Below are 23,377 nucleotides of genomic sequence, written 5' to 3'. Positions count from 1 at the left end.
AAAAAATCTGTTCGAAGAAAAATCTGTCAAACTTACTATTCATTCGGGGCTAGTGATACTACTTATATCAGAACTCCGAATTTCGTAGCAGTATTTTTTGATACGAACTATGGGATTCGTAGTACGAATCTATTTCGTCGGGGCCTGTGATAAGGTTGAATGGTCAAATCGGAGATCAAATTTTCGAGATTTCGAATTTCAACGTCAATAATAATGTTTTTGGCTTAAAGAATAATATTTCTTTCATTTAAAGCACTAAGAACTTTGGACCAAATCAAAGACATCAATACGCATTTAAATTTGTGCATATATTTTAAAACTCCATTTACATCTCTTCGAAATTTTTTCAGATAATTTGCAAATGGTTTCACTGCCGCAATTCTAGCGGACCATCTTGTATCGGAAAGTTTTTGAAGGGATCCGGGCACATTTTTTTTAAGATTTTACCAACGTTAGGCACTGCTGCTATACAAGTTGAAACACTTTTAAACATCACCAATATACAAATACACACTTTGAGGTGATTTGATATCCTTCAATTCTTCGGTAAACAACTTATTTGAAATAGTAGATAATTAATTAATATTAAAGAAACCACAATTGAAAAACGTTTGCGTGGGATTTTCCGGTCCCCCGAAACCAAATGAAAAATTTCGTTCCAAGCAGAAACCAAAATAGAAGAAAAGAAAATTTATAAAATCAGAAACCGAAATAAATATTTATGTTTTGTTTTAAGTTTCCGGGACCCTTATTTTGACATCACAAATTTTCAAAATGAAATAAATTTACATTAAATTAAATAAGAAAAGCGAAACAATTTATTACAACTTTCTTTCAATAGTTCAGAGTTGCCCAATTTTTCATTAAATATTACCAAGAGCAAGCCAATAATTGTCGAGGGCCCAGACCGGCAAGCTTGTGACTGATAGATTGGTAGATAACATGCAAAACAGGGGCTCGATTGCAAAAACATGAATGATTTTAAATTTTCGGGCCTCTAAAAAAAAGTGGAAATGAATATAGAATATATTGATTTTATTGATAATTTACTTTTTCAGCTTTTTAATTCACAAATAAAAGTCAAATATGGCATTTCTCTGTGATAATAACTACTTAAACAAAGCAATTTCTATGTTTATAGTTAAACCACAGGTTTAACCCTTAACTTAGCTTAATAACAACTTAGCAAGAGTTTAGCAAACATCTATGGATATGCCTCATAGATTTTTAAATAAATATTCATTAAGGTCCTCTTATTGAAAAGCTTTACTTTAATGTAATGAGAAACACTTGATTCCTTCACACATCATAATCACCGCATCTGCATCTCATCTGCTCCTCAAAAACCCAAACAAAACACCTTTTTCGAATTGAGATTTTTATTATATGGGAGTGTAGCAGGTAATAAAAACTTAATAGATACTCATAACATGCAACAAGCAACTTCGTATGTACCTACGAACCTACGATGCACTAACTTCCAACGGCTTCTTAAATGATGGTGTGTAGGAGTGCACTGGCTATCAACAATCCAGCATCCATCCAAAGGTTGGCAGCGGAGCGCCCTGATTGGTCAAGGCGGAGCATCTCAACGTTTTTCATCTCCCAAATAAATTATAATTTCTACCTGTCTGGCATTGGCTTAGGTAGGGTTGGCGCGAACACGAACGCGAGGTGCAACGCCAACAACGATATCGCGTCTTTGTCGTCGTATAGTTTCTCTGCTTGATTTCTTTCATCCGCTCACGATGCTGATCCATATGTTGGATGTGGATGTGGATCTGGGATAAAGTCGAGACGAGACCAAAAGATGCTCTGTGGCTGTGGTGAGCGCCTCTCTTTTCATTCAGTGGTAGGCACAAAGTGCTGCCTTCCACACCACACAGCTGCACACACACCACACAATACACAACACTGACTCTGATGGTGATCATGGGTCCCATCGAAATGCCTGCCGCACACACATATCGCAACATCATCGCAATCCAGAAACAAAATGAGGCATTTCTTCCGCCTTTGCCTTGATGCCATCCCATATCCCAATCCCAATTCCAATGCGAATGCCAGTTAACGTCTCCGTCGCAGTTTCAGACCCAGCTGCTGCAACTGCTACAACTTTTATACAACTGCGATGCTGCATCACATCCTTCCCTTCTAAGTTGCATGCACCATCCGGAATCGAGATGTAAAGTTGTTCGATGATCCTAAGAGCAGCAAGAAGATTCCAAAGTTCATGTTGCTTGCATTGTAAAGTGGTGGTTACGATTGGCCCTGGCTTCCTTCCCCCTTTTCCGTTTGCCAAAGGAAGGCGTGTAAAGAAGTTGTGAGCCAAGTTGAATTCCTTTTGGCTGTCGTTGCCGTATCCCATTCCCGTTCTCCTTAGCCCCAAACCCAATCTTAGCCGAAGTTATCTGCTCCTCGGTTTAGCATTAGCAGCATCAGCAACAGCAACATTTCGCCTCTCGAATCGGTTTTCGAATAAGATGTGGAAAATGGAATTATGCGATTTCGAGCCCCGATACGCTGAGGGTCTATACTCCATATGCAGCATCATAAGGCTGGGGCAATAGTTTTCGATAGTACTTGTTCACATGGCTGCTCGAGATATTATAATGTAACTGTGTACCAAGTTGCATGTAGAGTGTAGACGAGGCCATAACGCTAGAGAGCTTTTCCATCTTCCAACATCACAGATGCATTTTTGGTAAACAAAAATGAAACCAAACAAAACTACAACAGCTGCAACCAATATCATTGATGGCGGTTTGTGGGTAATGTTGGCCATGGAGGGCATTGACGTAGGAATTTTGTTTAATTAAAGGGACAGATGTTTGAATTTTTTTAAAGTTCATATATAATAGGTAGAAAACACTCCTGAATTTTTCTTCAATAAAACTTCTACAAACAAGTATTCAAACGCACCAAATAAATTTAAAAAATGGTTAACAAGCTTTATTTCTGGAACTTTTAAAATCAATCAAAGTTTTATGGACTGCTACATAATTTTTGTTGGACTTTTAATGTATCTAACAATAACATGAAACATTTGTTTGGTGAAGAAAAATTTTTTAAAGGAAAGGGAAATATTTCAAATAGAAATAGGTGTTTATGAAAAGATTGAAAACGAAAAAAAGCAGTTTTGTAAATTGAAAAGAAATTTCACAAAGAGTTTAAATATGGTGGTTTTTTAAACGTTTGGTTTTCAATCTGGCAATACTTTTTTTCGGAGTTGGTCTTTTTGACAGCTGTCACATGATCTATACTCATCTTGCGTTTTTATATGAAATATACTTAATCCTCAACGACGTTTTAGCCATATCGCAGAAAGTGATCGAAAATTAAACCTCTCGGCTGGAATGCATTCGAATCAAGCACGGATATATTGTTTTATTTAAAATATTAAAACACAGACTAATGATGTGGATTTCAATTTTTGAACATTATGTCATCCAAATGTCTTTCGTCGAGTTGCACGCACTGTTCCAAACGGCGCACTCTTTTAAGCACCACACGTTGTAGTTAACTTGATTCAATTGCACTGATTTCTCGATGAATGTTGCTGTAAGCTCTCTCTTTGAGGTAGCCCTCAAGAAAAAGAATCCATTGGGTTTAAGTCGAAGGATTTCCGTGGGCACAGAGACTGATAAGCTTTTGAGGGAAATCTTCCCAAAGCAAATTCAACGAATCTCTAGCCATGTGTGCGGTCGCACTATGGATGGATGAGCTTGCAGGTTCGGCAAAAAGAAATCCGTTACCATGCGTCGGTAATCGTCACTATTGACATATAGCACCTGGCACCGAGCATTCTTGAAAAAAGATTATCCCATACGTGGATAAGGCGCACCGAACAGTTGACCCGGCGTTTGGTGATTCAATCGAGGATAATGGGTTATCGGAGCCCAGTATGGGATAATTCTTTAAAATTTCATGAATAGTCGCTCTTCGAAGTGTCAGCGAGGCTGTTTTTTCCGTATTGAAAGTCGAAGATCCTTGAAGATCGACTGGGCCCTGGCAGAAAAATGTTCATAGCCGAAGCAGTTGCGCGGAACCTGTGCAAAAAAGAACGAATTAAATTCACACTTGGCCCATCACGAATTCATCGTATACTGAAATGTGAACAAAAGTGCCGAAGTGCAGTTACGTACGTATCATTAATCTTGAAAAATGTTTCGATGGCGAGCACTCGATGCTCACTTGACCAGTAGGAAATCGTGACTGAGAAATCCGCACGATCACTGATTCCAATAACACCACTCCCCCCGCATCCTTAATTACTTTTTGGAATAATCTTTAGCAGGGCAAATCCTACATGAAAAATCCTTGAGAAGGGATTTTAATAAGGACAGTGTTGGGGTCACATTGTTTTACTCCACTTTTCACTATTATCGGACTCGAAGTCCAAAAGTCAGCTATAATTTTGGTTGTGGATTTATTATAAAGTTGATTGATGTAGTTAGTAAAAAACGTTGGGGGACGCCATAAGACCGAAGAGTTCCTAGTCTTGTCGGGAGGAAACCGTGTCAAAGGCCTTACCAACATCAATAGAAGCGATGTTGCAACTGTAGGATGTTTCATGTTGACATCTAATCTAATTGATTGCACATCCATCAGATGCTACAAAAGCTTGTTGCCGAAGGATAAGTTGCACAGCATTGATTGAATTGGAAAGTCTTAGGGCCAAGAATTTGTGGAATTAGAGTAAAAACACTGATATGACCACGATGAGTTGAAAATCGGAAGAGATGTTGTAAGGCCCCGCCGAACCACAGCAATAAGCTTAAAATCCTTGACGTGGAATACGGTTCTAAATTCTTGCTGAAATAGCGTCGGGACCTGGAGATGAAGAAACCGACAATCTTGATTTCTTAATATACGTTGCCGTAATCAGCATAAGTAAGCATATCGAAGTGTCTAAACAGGGTATGTCAAGTGGTTTCGACAAAAAGTTAAGTCTCATGACATTTTTATCATGATTTCTCTCGGTGGCATCCTGCTTTTATCAGGTCCAGCGAGAATAAACTTGATAGACCATTTTCTCTGGGTTGTCCGGTATTTCATTTTTCTTCGCATTCTTCGGTTACTAGGTCAGGCGACAGATGGTTGTTTGAAAGCAAGCAGGTGTAATTCTTACGAAGAAAGTTTTGAGAAGGTCGCTTACCTACTGTGCCGTAACTTCCTCAAGACTCAGATTTAATATTTGTGAGATCTCGTTTATAGTGTACATAGGTGTTAACCCAGTTTCAGGGTTGTTTTGGTTTTATTACTAAAGAAGGTGTGCAATTCTTGTATCAGTACAAACAGAATCATGTATGGTGACTTGCTGCCTATAAGATGATTTCTACCTCTCTTTTTTGATGTCTTCGAGAGCCCGATTTGGCAAAAATGTATAAAGTTTAACGTTATATTTCAAGTTCACGCATAATCTTACTTTGGTATCGATCCTAAGCATTTCCTCCTCAAACTGATTAAGATAGGCCTTCATTATGTCCATCTAAATTTTAGTAGCGGTTGAAAAAGCTCTGAATTTTGTGGGTTAAAATCTAAAGTTTGAGATATAACGGTCTCTAGGATCAGAGAATCCTAGATTAATACAGTTTATCAGAGACGTATTATTTGTACTTGAAATATCAAAAATAAGGTTGAAAGGAGTAGGTTACAACGTCTTCGTAACTATTAGTTGTCCCGGTTAGAAGAGGAATCCATTTTTACATTTCATACATCTCTCTTATTTGTTGGCCATATCCAGCGGTCACCACGTGAAGGCTGTTTAGACATGTTCAAAGACATAATGTTAAATTTAGCTCTGGTTTGAATTAGCCCTAGGGCAAATTTTTCAATTTTTCAATTTTAAATTATTCTGACAAGTGTTAATTTTGTTAACTTTCAAATATAGAAAATGGACAGCTAAAGATCCTCAGTGTGCTATAATGTGGAATCCCCAATAAACATGACTAACGGCAACTTGAGTTCACCCACGGGGAGTTATAAAACCCCATAGAAAATAACCACCGGCGACATTGACTTTTACGACTCCTATTGGTTATGTATTTTGTTGTTATAGACAAAGCTGTTGATGATAGCGCAATGACGATGATGAAGTTTTGTTTTAGCTTAACAAGAGGGAACATCGCATTCGACCAACGCTGATGACGATGAATGGCGCGATGGTGGCGGCGGCGGTAGTGCCGGGTGGTGCCGGCAGCAATAGGCAGCGGCTATATACGCGACCGCAATTTTTACAAGTACAGTCCTTGTCAGGCATAGATGAAGCTGCAGAGATCACAATAATTTCTCTGGAAATCAAAGATCGTGCACAATTACTCTGTGGTCTTTGGAGCTCTCCGTAATAAAATGCCATCATCATAATATCAAGACAGCAGCGGGGTGGAGTAGAGGGGAGTCTAAGAGTACATCGCACAATGATGCTGTTGCTGCTGGTCCGCACATATGTACTTACCAACTTCTATACATATCTCTAGAAATTGTGACTTTTTTTCGTCTCGTCTCGTTTCGTCAGTTTGTTCAAGGGACATATTTATTGGTAGTCCGGCAAATAAACACATCAGAAATTCAATTAAAATTGACAGTTGGTCAAGATTGATGTTTTTTCGTTATTTGAATAAATTGTTGACGACATTTTCGTTAAATATGTATTTGCATCCAAGTCAATATTCCGACATAAGATCTAACCTACCTATGGTCTTATAGCTTCAGCATCAAAGCTAGCTGAGCAATATTGGTTTAGTGCGCTGTAAGCTAAAGCTTTATTATTGCCTTGAATGCATAAAGTTTATGGTAGTTGCTAGACATTATTGCGAAGCACGCATGTTGTACAAGAAAAACCGATCTTATTAACTTTCATGTAACAAAAGGAATACATATTACATACCTGAAAGTGCAACGTTCAAAAATATGTTAGATAAGGCTATAAATAAAGGAATTTTTTTTTTAATAAATTGAGAAGAACAAAGCATTTGTAAAATAGTAATAGGTTTATTTGACAAAAACACGGCAGCAAGTTCGGCGAGCATTTTTGTCGCTAGGCTAGGTGTACATATTATAAACAAAAATGTAATAAGGGACATTCTTATAATTTATTCTTTTCTTAATATTATGCTGAAATGTAACTTTATGGTCTAATATCAGAAGGCTTATTTTTGGGTTTTTGGTAGCAAGAAATCTTTCTTTTGCTTACTTAAAGTTGCTCAAAACATCAGATAACATTAACTTTAAATTTCTGTATGCAAACAAAAAATACAAAGTGCTTTTGTAAGCTTAGAAAACGAAATTTCGAGCTCAGAAATATTTAAACAATAAACAAGGCTGGAAAGCAGTGAAGCTTTTGAGTGGAAAGACGACTTCAATGTCAGTAGGTCTGCACATAGCCCTTCTTAAAACACATTTTCGAGTCTTTTTAACACAACTGAAACATCGCCTCCAATTCAATATGCGACCCCTTTATAAGCCGATGAAATTCTTGATGCTCAGGGGTTGAGCAGGGTTCAAAAAAAAAAATAACTCAATAATCGAATTAATATTTTATAAGTAAACTAGCTGAACCGACAAACGTTGTTTTGCAATGTAAATACTCGTAATTTCTATAGAGAACATTTTGCTAGAAATAAATTACTTATTGTAAGTGTGTAAGGATGTGTTATATAAGTGGAAGAGGTAAACGGTGAGAAAATATTAAAATAACAAATCACCAACCAGACAGACATCGTTTGGACTTGAGACTTATGTAAAGTCATTGCAAATGCCAATCTAATTGGAAATTGTGGGCGTTTGAATTGAATTGGCACATCTGTGGGTAAAATTGGAATACGCGTTAAAAATATGTGTTCACCTCGGAATTTGCCATTTAAAATTATGGCTTCAGAACCATTTTTTATAACTTTTTTAATTACTAATCGCGTGCCGAACCAGTGATCCTACCTTCAGCTGTAAATTATGCGGTGGCATTCCCGGTAAATATGAGTTCAAAAACTCAGTTCGATAGTTTACAGCTTCGGTAGCATCACAAACTGTATCAATAGATTTGTATGACACCAAGTCTCATTTTAATAAATGTTGTATCTTGAGATTTAATTCCTTGACATCCACATTTTTTGCTGCTAAAATTGCTCTTTCTGCTAGCCACTCATGATTTGTATATTGTCTGTGTACATCGGGAAATATCTGGTAAATGAGAGCATCTTGTGAATCAATACTATTGTAGAAATTGAACTCTAATTTTATGCATTTATCAAATAGTTGTTTTGACAATGTTTCAGCGGACGGATCTTGAAGCAGTTGAACACGCAGATTTACTTTCAGTAATACTTTTTTAACATTACGACACAGTGACCATGATTTTAAGCACGCGTTGATCTCATCAGCATACGTTGAACGCGGAAAAACGTGAAGTGTTTGTCTGAAATCACCTGAAAAAAGTAACAGAGTGCCGCCAAATAGTCTAACGTTGTTTTTTATATCTTTCATGTTTTGTTCCTTCATCTCGGATGATAATTTTACACTGTTTCAGCACTGTGACCATGGATAATTGTTTTTCTATATTGCACACCGCGTCTGGGTTACTTTGAATTAAGCAGCTTAAGTATGAAATGAGCTGTTTTGCCTCCAACCAATTAAGTTGCCGCAATGCCAGAAGACGCAATAGCCTATGCGATTTTTGAATCGTATTTTAACAAGAATTTGTGAAATAAGGAATATTTTGCAAGTCCCACCTAGTGCATCAAAAAAAATTCATCTTGTCCAGCCAAAACTGCGAGCATGATGTGGTCAAAATTGGTTCTTTGTTCTTCTTTCATAAGTGAGAGATTGAGAGCAACAATCTCTGCCATTTCTACAATATTGTACTGAAGCTGCAATGACTGAGTGGTACGATAGTAACGATAACGCAAAGATTCTTAATAGAAATCAATGCTTCATTTTACATAGCGTCACTGCGTGCAATTGAACAATAGCTTTTAGGAATATAAGAAATAGATAAAAACCTATTCTCAGACCTACCGAATGTATATACCAAATTTCGTTAAAATAGGTTAAGCCGTTTTGGAGGAGTATGGCAACTTACACTTTGACAGAAGAAATTTATATATTAGAGATATAGCCGACATCTACAAAAAGAATGGCAAAAAGCTGTATGCCTTTTCCGAAGACTTTCGACTTCATTTCTAGGGAAGCTCTCTTCTACAAGCTCTACAATTATTATGGAATCTCTTCAAAAATAATAGCAGTCATGGAATTTCGGGAGATACGCAATAATGCGTTTTAAGCACGCTACCGTTCAGTCTATACATAAACGATATAACAAACTTAATGGAAAATCCATTCCTGGTCTCATGTATGCTGGTGACAATATCCTCCTGGCCAAATCTATGGACAGAATGCAGCTGATGATGAATAGACTTGAGTGCTATTGGAAAGTCTAAAACCCACAGTTAATTTATTAAAGTGGAGGGAGATACTCTAGAATGTAAAAATGGACTTTTCAAGAAGAAGTCGTAAAAATAGTTAAGAAGTACAAGTATCCTGTATAGATAGTATCAAGTATAGATTACCCCGAACCTGAATCTCGATAGACACTTCCAAGCAAAAGTAGCGGAAGCTATAAGCGTACAATGTGTAACGTGTAGAGAAGCTGTTATTAGAGATATGACGTCACATCATTAATGCCAGAGGAGCATGCGTAGGTGAGTGGTATAAAGTGGCGAACACTTATTTAACAACTTTTTCAATATCAACTGAAGATAACTTTTCTTAGATTAATTCGAAATTTGATGATTTGTTGATAAAAATCGGAAACAGGATGTACGATCGGTTAACTGAGGAAGCGGAATCATCATTTAATAGAGCTTACTACAGTAAAGTTAACCACTTTTTAAAAAAATAAGACCTACTTCTTGGCTGATCACACCATGCGCAAAATCAGTTTAATCTTTAAAGTCAGTGAGGGGAACTCCTCAGCTTAAACTTTATTCCTCACCGTCCAGATCTTCCTCTATGGTGTTATCTGTGCAATCGAAGAGAACGTGAGGATATGTCCCATTTTTAGGGAGTTTGTCCAATTCTGAAAGAATTCCGCAAGAGTAACTTTGGAATTGATTTGCTCAATCTAGATTAAATCATAAAATGATGATTTGAGAACGACGTTTTGAACTCTTTTACAAATATTGTTTGAGTGCCTTACGATACAGAATATGTATAATAATCAATGACAGTTTTTAATATAAACAAAATTACTTGCAAAATTGTTACTCGTACATTTAATTTTTGAAACGTTATAAATATTACAGTTTTCCTTAGTATTATTATTATAATAATAAAAATGTTAATGTCAGTCTGGTTGACGGCCATCGGCCAAACTATTTAAAGACTTAAGATAAACCTACAAAGAAAATTGTGAACAGTATCCAAATTTTAAAATCAATAAAACGAAAATTAACTAACTAGTTGAAGTGGCTTTCCGGGATAGAGTGAAACTATATCTATCTTGAGGCTGCTAAGCTCAACGAAACCAGCCAAAGCTCCTTAAGAAACGTAGAAGAGATGATGAAATAAGTATGTTTGGCATAATTTAGATCATTATAAAATAATTTTCCTGTGAGCACTACGTTTTTGAGCTACGGAGCAGGTACAGAAATGTTAACCTTTCGTCTTTGTCCATACAGCTCCTCCTTCTGTAAAAGCCATTTAAGAATACGCCTAGCATAAGGCAGTGACTGGTTATGCTTTTATGAAACCATTACCGAGCTTATATACAATCTGCTTGGGGATTATCTAGCACCTTTAGTGCTTTAAAACTGGGGTAGGCCAAATGTTCTTTGAAGGCTGACAGGTGACTCTGCAGTCATCTCCATTATGGACTGATCTTTAATTGCCAAAAGTTTTGTATGGAATTAAACGATTAGAAATCGAGAGTGAGAACCTTAGTTTTAGACGTTTAGAATATACGTTAAACTTTCATTAGTTTTTAGTCCATCTGTATAAAAGTGGATTGATTTGTCTTCTTTAGGAATGCATTATCCTCCCCAAAAAGATCTGGATGGTATAGAAATTTGGAAGTTCTTATCGAACTGAAGTTGAGGAATAATGTAGTCTGTATATGATAGTTTAGGTTGGAGTTTCTGTCCAGATGTCATTGACGCACGTAGACCTCAAGGGTCCATTGCGATACCACTAATGAGGTTACTCATGGGAGAGTAATGAATTTAAAAAAAACCATTTTGTACTTTTAATAAAGTTAGAGAGACGTTTTGTGTCAATCGTTGCCAGTTCACTGGTGTTATCGAAGAAGGGATTACCGAGAAAGTAATTCCTTCTAATGGAGAGTGCTGGACATGTACATAGAAGGTGTTGGACCGTTCACTGGTGTTATCGAAGAAGGGATTACCGAGAAAGTAATTCCTTCTAATGGAGAGTGCTGGACATGTACATAGAAGGTGTTGGACCGTTTCCTCTTCCTCCTCGTCCATGCAGCTTCTACAGAAGTCATTTGTGTAGACCCCTAGCCTCAGAGCATGTCTTTCTATGAGGCAGTGTCCCGTTATTACTCAAATTGTAGAGCTTATACTTTGTCTGCTTAGTGATATCAAGCTTTTTGACCGTTTTAAGTCAACACTTGGCCATATTTGCTTGGTTGCTAGGCAGGTGGTACTTTGTGACCATCTAGCATTTGTTGTTTCTAGAGCATATTGCTTGAGAAGATATTTGCATGTAGCAAGTGGTGTTCCTATGCAAGTAGTCTGTATAAGATTTGGAAATTATTATTAAAAATTATGGAGTGGCCAATGTTGTTCTTATAATCTACTAAGATGAAGCTTTGAGGCGAATAACCGCTAATTGCTTATATGCATAGGCAAGAAGAAGAAGCAGAACTTAAAAATGATCTTTAATGTTCTGTAAAGAAGGCTGACAAAATAACAATCACTTAGTGTGTATACATCTTAATTTTGTATTAACCACTATCTCAAAGGCTAAAGTGATAATGCTTGTTAGTAGCTTTTTTTAAAACATTGTTCTCCAGCAAGGCATGGCCTAACTACTTAATTTGGACAACTCCCTACATATGAAAGCATTCAAAGATTCCGACAGTTTTCTTAATATACCCTATTTAAGAGCTGAAAAGAGAGTCTGGACATCCTCCCCATCCTGGATCCATCATTGGTTAAACGTTGGACTTTGTTTAGTTTGTCCCAGTCTTTTTTCAAAATCAGTCAACCATACTGCTACACTAGAATCAGTCGAATTAACGATGCATAAAACAAATGCGTAATTCGGGATTGTAAGATTTATTTATTACCAAATGCTTTTTGCAGAAGCTACAGAAGCTACATAATGAAATTGTACTATAGGGCTTCTTTAAAGCGATAATTTTTAAGACTGCCAAGAAAAACGCCAGGTCTTGCTTGATTAAAGAGGTCCATGTATAACAAATGGTGTATCTAATTTAAGTCAAAATAGACGTTCGGAGACTTTGATTGAACCTTATAAGTACCTGTCAAAAAGAATAGAAGAGCCTGGTAAGGCGTTCCACATTCGTGTAGTGTGGCTAAAAAAAGAACCCCTATACTTAACATTCCGTCCGAAGTTCAGCTCAAGGCTTAACTGCTGATCATTCCTAGAAGTATGGGTATTACGGTTCAATAGTTTGAGGGCAGAAATGTAACTCTCTATTTCACTGCACCATTATTGGTGAAAATAACGATAAGACAATGAAAGGCATGAAACCTTACGGATGTGTTCATGAGAAGAATGTGCTTCAATAATAGAATTCTATTCTAAAGACTCACTTATGTTATTGCGGCACCAGTCCTAATATTAGAATTATACTAGAGTTTTAAACGAATAAAAGCGAAGAAGTTTCAGACAAAAGATCATTTTAAAAAATCAGGAAGAGTGTTGTAGATATCAGATTTGAACCAATACTACTTGAATTAAGCCATCCAAAAGGTAATTTCTACCCAAACAAAGAGGAGAATCATCAATACCAAACGCACGCTTGATATCAAACTCCATCAATACTCTCTCCAAAACAATGTAAAGATTTGTTCTACTGTTCGGTAAAATCAACCATAAGATCACCAGTGGACCTAATGATACGGAAACCGTACTGCCAGTCATTAAGAAGCTTTCGTTCTTCAAGATATTTCTTAAGCTGAAAATTGATCAGCGTTTCCATGACTTTGGAAAAGTGGGACGTGAGTGCTATTGGAACATTAGTTAGTAAGGGAGTAGGATTCGGAATTTTTAGACACAGGCTGGATTAATGCTGATTTCCATCCACCCAGAAAGATACCTGTAGAATAGAAATGGAAAAGCTTACGCAGTGGTTTTGCAAGCGTTAAAAAAACCTCTTCAGAAAAATAAGGGGATACTATTCAAACCAGGGGTTTTGTGAATGTCAAGATCTTTAAACACTCCAGTGCGATGGAATTCACGTCAGTATCGAGGAAGCATAGTGAGCAGTTCCTGAAGAAGTCGTTGAGACTGTCTCAGTTGGTTTTCTTACACTGCCAATCACTAGGATGAGGCCACATATTTTTCAACCGATTTTCGTTCTTTATACCTGCTGGAAATTTCGTACCAATAAAAATTTACTACATTTGAGTAGGTAGATATTTTCTTTAAAAAAAGTAATAAAATTAAGGGGTTAAATAGAAAAAACAGTTGGAATTTCCCTACATTAATTAAAGAGCTACTTAAAAACAGTATGAAAAAGTGCGTCACTTGGATGAGGCCACATAAAAAATCTTATAAAATATCAAAAAAATGAAAGAAATGTTTACAGTTTTTGGTTTTCAAACATTTATTTATTAAGTTTTTCTCAATTAACAATGAGTATGCCCCCCATTTTTCGATATGACCTCTATTAGACGGTTTGGAATGGAATCATAAAGTTTTTTTAAATAGTCAAGTGAAATCTCGTCCCAGGCATCACGGATAGCTTCAATTAAGTAGTCCTTGTCTTCAAATTGTCTACCGCCTTCATAAACTTTTCGAGATAGCCATGCCCATACGTTTTCGATTATGTTCAAGTCCGGTGAATAGGGTGGCCATGGCAAAAGCTCTACGTTTTCCGATAAAATCCAGCTTTTGACAACCCTGGAAGTGTGGATGGGGGCACTGTCTTGTTGGAAAATCCAAGGCAGAGGTCCAAAAATATTTTTCATCTTCGAAAATGAGCGTTTCAACAAGTATTTGTAGCTGTTTCCGTTCATTGTTAGAGAAAGAAACTCCAATTCGATTTTGCCATAGTAGGTGATAGCTCCCCACACCATAACACCTGATGTACGGCTGTGATGTCTTCCCAAAATTAGTTCCTCTTTTCTTAAATCATGGAAATAAAAGTTGTAACCATCGGGGCCGTCAAGGCCGAAAAGACGACGCGTTTCCATTGACTGCTCCAAGAGACATGTTCTGTTGCAAAGCTCCTTGTGTACTTGCTTTAAAACAGGTTTCTTTTTGAGTTATCTTCTCTGGATAGTACCATCTTTTCTTATTATCCTTCGGACTGTCGAAATACTGTCTGATACTCCGCTTTTGGACCTTATTTTAGTAGCTGATTGAGTAGAATTTGAAGCAATACGTAAAATTAACCGCTTTTCTCGCTATTTTGTTGCTTGGGCTGTGCGTCCTTTTTGTTTTTTTCCATAGTTTTGAGGATCAGCAAGATAGTTGTTTACAACTATCTTACTTCTGTTCAGCTTCCTTGCTATTTTTCGGCTTGAGAGTCCCATTTCCTTGAAAGCATCGATTTGTCCTCTTTCTGCTACTGTCAACGTCTTTCCGGAACTCATTTGTAGTTGAAATTTACTAAAAATAGTTATTTGTAAAACGTTCTTAAATATTGTAACCCAAATTTTGAAAAAAGTTGCTGATCTGAACTTCTACAACGAAATATTCGCAATGGCCTCATCCTAGTGACTCACTTTTTTATATTCTTTTTAGGTACCTCATTCATTAATGTAGGGAAATTTCAACGGTCTTTTCTAATTAACCCTATAATTGTATCACTTTGTTTTAAGAAAATATGTACCTACTCTCATGTAGTAAAATTTTCCGGGTTAAACAAATTCCATTAGGTATCGAACCGAAAATCGGTTGAAAAATATGTGGCCTCATCCTAGTGATTGGCAGTGTATACTGCCACACGGTTCTCGCAGGGGCACTCTCTCTCTCTCTCTCTGTGGGCAATTAGCACATTTAACACAATGGTTTTGCTGTGCCTCTAAGCAGTGTATAAAACAGAATTAAATATTTCAATTTCATTTGACACCAAAACTAACTGCATAACACATTTTTTACGCATTTTCCATAGGACTTAACAACTTAAAAATGCACTCTTATTTTGCAATATTTAACGCTTTAGGCCAGGTTAGTGTTATTCCAAATAATACCTTTGATAAAATTTTGGTTATTAACAAATAACAGATTAGGCTAGGTATTCTTTCTCCGTAGCTCGTACTAAAGCTTTCAGTAATTTTAAAGAATATAATGTCGCTGAGCCTTTTCCAATGTAACAAAAGTTGCAATTAATGTCAGGTACTTTAAGGTTATTTAATCAGTGGTTTCGATTTAAAATAAAAGTTATCCTCAACAGCTAGGTAGGATGAACCTTAAAGTGCAACATAATTTACACTTTATTTGGCCGATGTCTTAATAAATTATGTTTTAACTATACCCTCACTTGCACCCTTATGTCAACATTAAAAAATAAGGGGAAGATAGGTAGGTACATTGTAATTATATCATTGTTTAAAGCGTTTATGATAATGTTCCTTATATTTAATTCAAAAAGTATTTATAAAAATCGGGATACCCATTTATCGTTATCTCACTTGATCTGCTAAAACTGAAACTGTGCCTTGACTTTCCTTCATTATACGCTATGGCTAAGTTTCGTCTCTAGCTGCCAGGCCTAACCAGTCACAAGTTCAAAAAAACTTCTAAACTAGGTAAAGAGTGTGTTTCTGTTTCGCGCCATGGGACTAAATAATGTTAATTTTATATGAATAAATATAGTTTTGCTACTACAAAACTATGATGTTTATCTCTGGCGGTATGGATGGAGGTATTTTGTTCGCTTCGTTAATAATAATCGTTTTGTTTATGTTGTTTTGGTGCTTTTGTTTGTTGTTGTTTTTTAATTCTTTTATTTGTTATTTTAATTTTGGTAGGTCGGGTCGGTTTTGGTATTTGTTGGAGGAGGTGTATTTATAGCCTTTGAAAGATCATTGCGCGAAATTACCAAAAAAGAGTTAAAAGTTTAAAAAAATACTACACATTCATGTCAATACTTTACAAAATAAGGCTAATAGTCTGAGGGATAGTGTTGACTTCTAAGTGTACTGGAAACCAATCAAAAAAGAGACATATAAATAAGTTTGAAATCTAAGAGAGATACTTGAATCGAAAACCATCTTGAATGAGTTTTTAGTTGTTTTTAGTTGTTTTTTAAGGTTTTCGTTTTTTGTTCAAAAATATTGTTAACTTAAAGTTAGCAACAATATTTTGTATTATGATAACATTAGTTCCATTTTAATATCTGTCTTTGTTCTTGGGAAAGTAGATTGACATTTCGATTTTTCTAAAACTTTTACCAGATGCTAAAAACACAGTTTATTATAATATAAAATTAGTTTGATGCCAATATCTTCAATTGTTGCCAAGATATTGGACTATTGTAGTCGAAAATTAATGCTTGCCAATTTTTTAGCAGTTATTCTGTACTGCTTTTTATTTTTTGTAACAAAAAACTGCCTTTGATTATTCTCTGATGGATACAATTTTTTGGAGTTTAAATGTATTTCTGTTCTTGTTGAATGAAAGTATGATGGTCATCTTTAAGTTGGCAAAAGTAAAAATTTTCATTTTAACAAATTGGTGCGATTACATTAACTTCCTGTTGGAAGTTAAAAGTGAATATCTTATAGTGCGATTTAGGTATATGAGCTTGGTGAACGTCTAAAGCCCATTGTCAACAACCTGAAACTAAAGTCCTTTGTCAACAACCTAGATGCACTATCTTTCAAAAGTGCGTCGAATTATTTGCTTATGTATGCTGATGTTTTGGACATTATCGGAAGAACTTAGCGCGAGTCTGAAAAAAACGGATTTACCGGTTTATCAGGAAAAACACAAGTCCTTCCTGTCATCAAGAAACGACCTAAAAAGACTGTGTACCCAGGGCCGGACAAAGCATATGTGCAAGATGTGCAAATGCACATTTCGATACAATTCAATTTAAGTTCCGAAATGAGGCGAGATTTTTATAAGAAAAAAATTTAAGTCCTTCTTTGAAAACCCCTTTCTGACCCCAAAAAACATTGCAGAATTGTTAGGAAATAAAATTTTTCATTTAACATTTATTTGCTGCGTTTGATATTTTAGAAAATATAAATAAAACTAGTAAATATTTGCTAAGTCCGTCCGTTATTCTCTCAACTGGCATTAAAGTTTTAGAAAATACAAAAAAAAACAGTTTAATTTTAATGCGTTTCGATGAAGAATTTAATGGGTATGGGTTTGTTCAATTAACCGAGCGTATTGCTAGTTCCCTAGTAATAATAAATATGTTTCCGGAAGCTTCATCAGGTAGTTTTAAAGATTTAGATGGAGAAGAATTGTTTCAAGAGCTAACCGTAGTATCCCCGCTGGTTACACCACAAAGCTCAAGTTTAGATGTGTTAAATTTTATTTTTAGTTCAAACCTTGAAGATTTTTCTCCAAATTTAGTAATTGCTCTCCAAATCTCTAATACGATCCCGGTCACGGTTAATAAATTTTTTAGACTTTGATGATCTCATTTCTGAATTTGCAAAATGTGAGGCCAGAAAGGTAAGTTTCCAAGGTTAAACGTTTCCCCTCTGCTCATTTCATCGCTGCGTTTTAGTTTTGGGTTTAGTCTTACTTGGGATACCTCAATAACAAAAAACACATTGAAAGTCTACGTCCTGGGTAATGTGGGAAAGGCTTATGCTTGTGTATTAGTTTATGTGTGAAAATATAAAAAAGGGGCGCTTTCTACTTATCTTGGACAGGGCTCAAGATTTTCTTTGGCTGGCCCTGTGTGTACCTAAAACAACAAACAGAAGAGAAAAAACCTGGCTGAGAAAGCAATTGAGTAGTAAGCCCTCTCCCGTAATGCAAAATGATCGCTTTATAAGACCCTTACATTCCACTTTGAATAGAAGGTGAGTAGAGGAGAAGATGGAACGACGAGCTGTACGGGCTGCAGAGCGATGTAGACTTAGCCGAAAGGATAAAAGTCTAACCACTGAGATGGCTGGGTCACGTAGAGCCCATGGAATCCAATGCTTCGGCCCGGGAAGTCTTCGATTACACGCCCATAGAACGGAGGAAGAGGAAGGCCGCCTATCAGGTGGCTCCCACAACTAGGAGTGCGAAACTGGAGAACTTTAGCTTCGAACTGAACCAGGTATAGAAGATTGTTGCTCTAGTTCACACAGGACTGTAGCTCCACCTTAAGTAAGTAAATAGATACAAAATAATAAGGTGCATAGAAATAAGTGTAAAACTCACTTTACGAACTTCATTTAGCCATGGATCTCAAAGCATCAGCTCACAATTGTAAGAATAATTCTGCACAAAGATCTTAAGGTATTCGCTCATTCCTTATTAGTTTTATTTGGGCTAAAGGGTACCTTAAATTAGAAAACAATTTTATTCATAGGATCATACTTTTTTATAACTTCGGCGGCAAAACAAATTTGATTTATTTTTTTAAACAGGTGCTATCATACTGCACCATTTTTCTTTGAAACCCTACGATAAGGCGTGTTATGTCTAAGTTTTTGTTATAAAAAATTAGTAAAAAAAAAGAACAAAGAAATAAAACATCAACCACTTTGTAGAAATCAATTTTGAATTATATTTTTAGTCACAAGACAATGTATATTCGATTATACAACAATTCCATTAATTATTTGACATGTAGCTCATTTGTGGACTGTATTTGATAATTTTTAGAAGGTTTGTTTCCTTCAAATGTTGAACTGTCTTCTCTCCGTAAATTTGTTCTCATTTGTAATTGTACTTTCGTACATTCTCCCGCCTCGCAACAAGAAAATGCTACCTTCATCCTTAAAGTTTGAATTTGTAAGTTTACACACAGCATTACGAAAAAAGGTAGCTTGGCATCACTGTTGCAGTTTAAATATTTGAACACTGCAATACCGGCATGATCGGCTAATGGCTCGGAAACTGTTTATGTCATCTCCTTTGGTCAGCTTCTTCTTATCTCATTCACAATGTACATGAAAAGAGACAAACTATTAATAAATGTTATTTGACATATAAGACAAACACAACAGACAAGGTCAACAATATATTGTAACACATGAGAATGGTGGTTGAGTTTCTCATAACTATGTTTTATATATCTCTCGTTCCAGCTTATTGTATTGTATCAATGAACAGATGATAGTAAAACAATAGTACGTAGGTACAGCGACAGCAGTTGTGAAGGCGCGAGCAGCAGATGGGAAGCTACGCCTTCTACGTGCTCTGATCGACACAGGCTCAGAAACGTCCTTCATCACAGAAGCTGCCGCACAACTGCTGAAGTTAGAAAAGCGACGTACCATTGCCGAGGTGTCTGGGTTAGGGTTGGTCAGCAGCGGCATAACGCAACACTCCGTCGAAGTACGTTTTGCGTCCCGACACTCGACGTTTGAGACAGCTGTACAAGCTTTGGTATTCAAGTCGCTGACTGGGCATCTCCCGACCCAACGAGTGACACCCGGCAATTGGGACCACCTCAAAGGTCTTTCCTTGGCAGACCCCCATTTCTGTGAGCCTGCACCAATCGATCTTTTACTCGGGAGTGACGTTTGCGCTCAGATTCTCCTTCCTGAGATAAGGCCTCCAGAGGTTGGCATCGGTCCGGTGGCACAAAAAACCGAATTGGGATGGATTGTTTTTGGACAAGTCTCACCAGATTCTCCTCGGCAAGTTCGCAGTTTTGCCCAAATTGCTGACTTGAACTCACAACTTGAGAAATTTTGGGATATTGAAGAAACGCCGTTCCAGCCACATCAGACTGAAGATGACATTGCATGTGACAAACACTTTTCGATGCACACAAAGCGCCTACCTGACGGGCGTTATGAGGTTAAGCTGCCCTTTAAAGGTGAAGGCTGTCCAGCGATGGGGTCCAGTCTACAAAGCGCTTATAGACGATTTCTGCATTTAGAAAAGAAGCTTGAGAGCAATCCGAAGCTTCGTGCAGACTATAACAAATGTTTAAAAGAGTATGAAGAACTCCATCACATGGAGGAAATTGATGTAAATGATGCGGTTTTACAAACCCCATTTCACTACTTTTTGCCCCATCATGCGGTTTTTAAAGAAGCTAGCTAAACTACGAAGCTGAGAGTAGTATTTGATGCAGCAGCGAAAGCTTCGGACGGGAAATCAATCAACGACCGGCTACTTGTGGGTCCAAAATTGCAGTCGAGCATCATAGATCTCGTTCTAAAATGGCGGACTCACCGAGTCACATTTACGGCCGACATCGAAAAAATGTACAGACAAATTTTGGTTAGTTTCCCAGACCGATACTATCAGCTGATCATGTGGAGAGAGCAAAAGACGTCACCTGTAAGAATTTACAAAATGAATACAGTTACTTTTGGCACAGCAAGTGCGCCGTATCTTGCCATCAAGATATTGAAAAGAGTAGCGGATGATGAAGAAGCCAATTTTCCGGAAGGGGCGAAGGTTGTCCGTGAGGACATGTATGTCGACGACCTTATAAGTGGAGCAGATTCAATAATAGAGGCACGGACGAAACGTGACGAAGCAAGGAAACTATTGGCATCTGCGGGGCTTAATTTGAGAAAATGGACGAGTAACACAAAAGAACTCATCGAAGACATACCAGTTCAAGATCGAGAGCTCGACTTTGAACTTCCGTTCAATTTGTCGAACCATGTTAAGACTCTCGGCATCAAATGGTTTCCTGTCGACGACTACTTTTCGTACCAAAATCTTCAACCTACAACCAAAAGATCCATGCTGTCGACTATAGCCAAACTTTTCGATCCTCTTGGTTGAATCTCGCCGTGCATCATAACCGCAAAAATCATGATGCAGCGATTGTGGGAGCTCGGTTGTGACTGGGACGAACCGATTCCACCAGCCTTGGAAAAAGATTGGTATGCTTTTCTACGAGAACTTCCAATCATCGAACGACTTCGCATCCCGCGGTGGACCCACATGAGCAAGACCAACAAGGCCATCGAATTGCACGGGTTTTGCGACGCTTCGATGAAAGCTTATGGTGCAGCAGTCTACATCCGTGTACTGGACAGCGATGACAACATCCATGTACATTTGCTTTTGTCAAAGACGAAAGTAGCACCAAGTCAACGAACTATCAATCTTCCACGTCTTGAACTGTGTGGTACTGTTGTCTTAGCCCATCCGGCTCGAAGGACCAAATGTTATGTCTAAGTTTTTGTTATAAAAAATTAGTAAAAAAAAAGAACAAAGAAATAAAACATCAACCACTTTGTAAAAATCAATTTTGAATTATATTTTTAGTCACAAGACAATGATATTCGATTATACAACAATTTCATTAATTATTTGACATGTAGCTCATTTGTGGACTGTATTTGATAATTTTTAGAAGGTTTGTTTCCTTCAAATGTTGAACTGTCTTCTCTCCGTAAATTTGTTCTCATTTGTAATTGTACTTTCGTACATTCTCCCGCCTCGCAACAAGAAAATGCTACCTTCATCCTTAAAGTTTGAATTTGTAAGTTTACACACAGCATTACGAAAAAAGGTAGCTTGGCATCACTGTTGCAGTTTAAATATTTGAACACTGCAATACCGGCATGATCGGCTAATGGCTCGGAAACTGTTTATGTCATCTCCTTTGGTCAGCTTCTTCTTATCTCATTCACAATGTACATGAAAAGAGACAAACTATTAATAAATGTTATTTGACATATAAGACAAACACAACAGACAAGGTCAACAATATATTGTAACACATGAGAATGGTGGTTGAGTTTCTCATAACTATGTTTTATATATCTCTCGTTCCAGCTTATTGTATTGTATCAATGAACAGATGATAGTAAAACAATAGTACGTAGGTACAGCGACAGCAGTTGTGAAGGCGCGAGCAGCAGATGGGAAGCTACGCCTTCTACGTGCTCTGATCGACACAGGCTCAGAAACGTCCTTCATCACAGAAGCTGCCGCACAACTGCTGAAGTTAGAAAAGCGACGTACCATTGCCGAGGTGTCTGGGTTAGGGTTGGTCAGCAGCGGCATAACGCAACACTCCGTCGAAGTACGTTTTGCGTCCCGACACTCGACGTTTGAGACAGCTGTACAAGCTTTGGTATTCAAGTCGCTGACTGGGCATCTCCCGACCCAACGAGTGACACCCGGCAATTGGGACCACCTCAAAGGTCTTTCCTTGGCAGACCCCCATTTCTGTGAGCCTGCACCAATCGATCTTTTACTCGGGAGTGACGTTTGCGCTCAGATTCTCCTTCCTGAGATAAGGCCTCCAGAGGTTGGCATCGGTCCGGTGGCACAAAAAACCGAATTGGGATGGATTGTTTTTGGACAAGTCTCACCAGATTCTCCTCGGCAAGTTCGCAGTTTTGCCCAAATTGCTGACTTGAACTCACAACTTGAGAAATTTTGGGATATTGAAGAAACGCCGTTCCAGCCACATCAGACTGAAGATGACATTGCATGTGACAAACACTTTTCGATGCACACAAAGCGCCTACCTGACGGGCGTTATGAGGTTAAGCTGCCCTTTAAAGGTGAAGGCTGTCCAGCGATGGGGTCCAGTCTACAAAGCGCTTATAGACGATTTCTGCATTTAGAAAAGAAGCTTGAGAGCAATCCGAAGCTTCGTGCAGACTATAACAAATGTTTAAAAGAGTATGAAGAACTCCATCACATGGAGGAAATTGATGTAAATGATGCGGTTTTACAAACCCCATTTCACTACTTTTTGCCCCATCATGCGGTTTTTAAAGAAGCTAGCTAAACTACGAAGCTGAGAGTAGTATTTGATGCAGCAGCGAAAGCTTCGGACGGGAAATCAATCAACGACCGGCTACTTGTGGGTCCAAAATTGCAGTCGAGCATCATAGATCTCGTTCTAAAATGGCGGACTCACCGAGTCACATTTACGGCCGACATCGAAAAAATGTACAGACAAATTTTGGTTAGTTTCCCAGACCGATACTATCAGCTGATCATGTGGAGAGAGCAAAAGACGTCACCTGTAAGAATTTACAAAATGAATACAGTTACTTTTGGCACAGCAAGTGCGCCGTATCTTGCCATCAAGATATTGAAAAGAGTAGCGGAT

At 37.5% G+C, this 23,377-nt stretch overlaps 2 protein-coding genes across 2 annotated transcripts; both read left to right on the top strand.

The window, feature by feature from the left end:
- The first annotated feature begins 2,714 nt into the window (after nucleotides 1-2,714).
- On the top strand, nucleotides 2,715-20,385 carry LOC129942654 (uncharacterized). The gene is made up of 2 exons (XM_056051685.1): nucleotides 2,715-2,798; nucleotides 19,462-20,385. The coding sequence occupies exons 1-2, from the start codon at nucleotides 2,715-2,717 to the stop codon at nucleotides 20,383-20,385; spliced, it is 1,008 nt and encodes a 335-aa protein (XP_055907660.1).
- A 726-nt stretch (nucleotides 20,386-21,111) lies between these two features.
- Nucleotides 21,112-23,050, top strand: LOC129942646 (uncharacterized). The gene is made up of 2 exons (XM_056051675.1): nucleotides 21,112-21,354; nucleotides 22,127-23,050. Exons 1-2 carry the CDS (start codon nucleotides 21,112-21,114, stop codon nucleotides 23,048-23,050), a joined length of 1,167 nt encoding a protein of 388 aa, XP_055907650.1.
- Nucleotides 23,051-23,377: the final 327 nt, after the last annotated feature.

Source organism: Eupeodes corollae, chromosome 1 (genome assembly GCF_945859685.1).
Source record: "Eupeodes corollae chromosome 1, idEupCoro1.1, whole genome shotgun sequence".
Lineage (NCBI taxonomy): Eukaryota > Metazoa > Arthropoda > Insecta > Diptera > Syrphidae > Eupeodes > Eupeodes corollae.
Note: the sequence above shows the minus strand (reverse complement) of the source record. Positions and strands in the feature narration are given on the sequence as shown.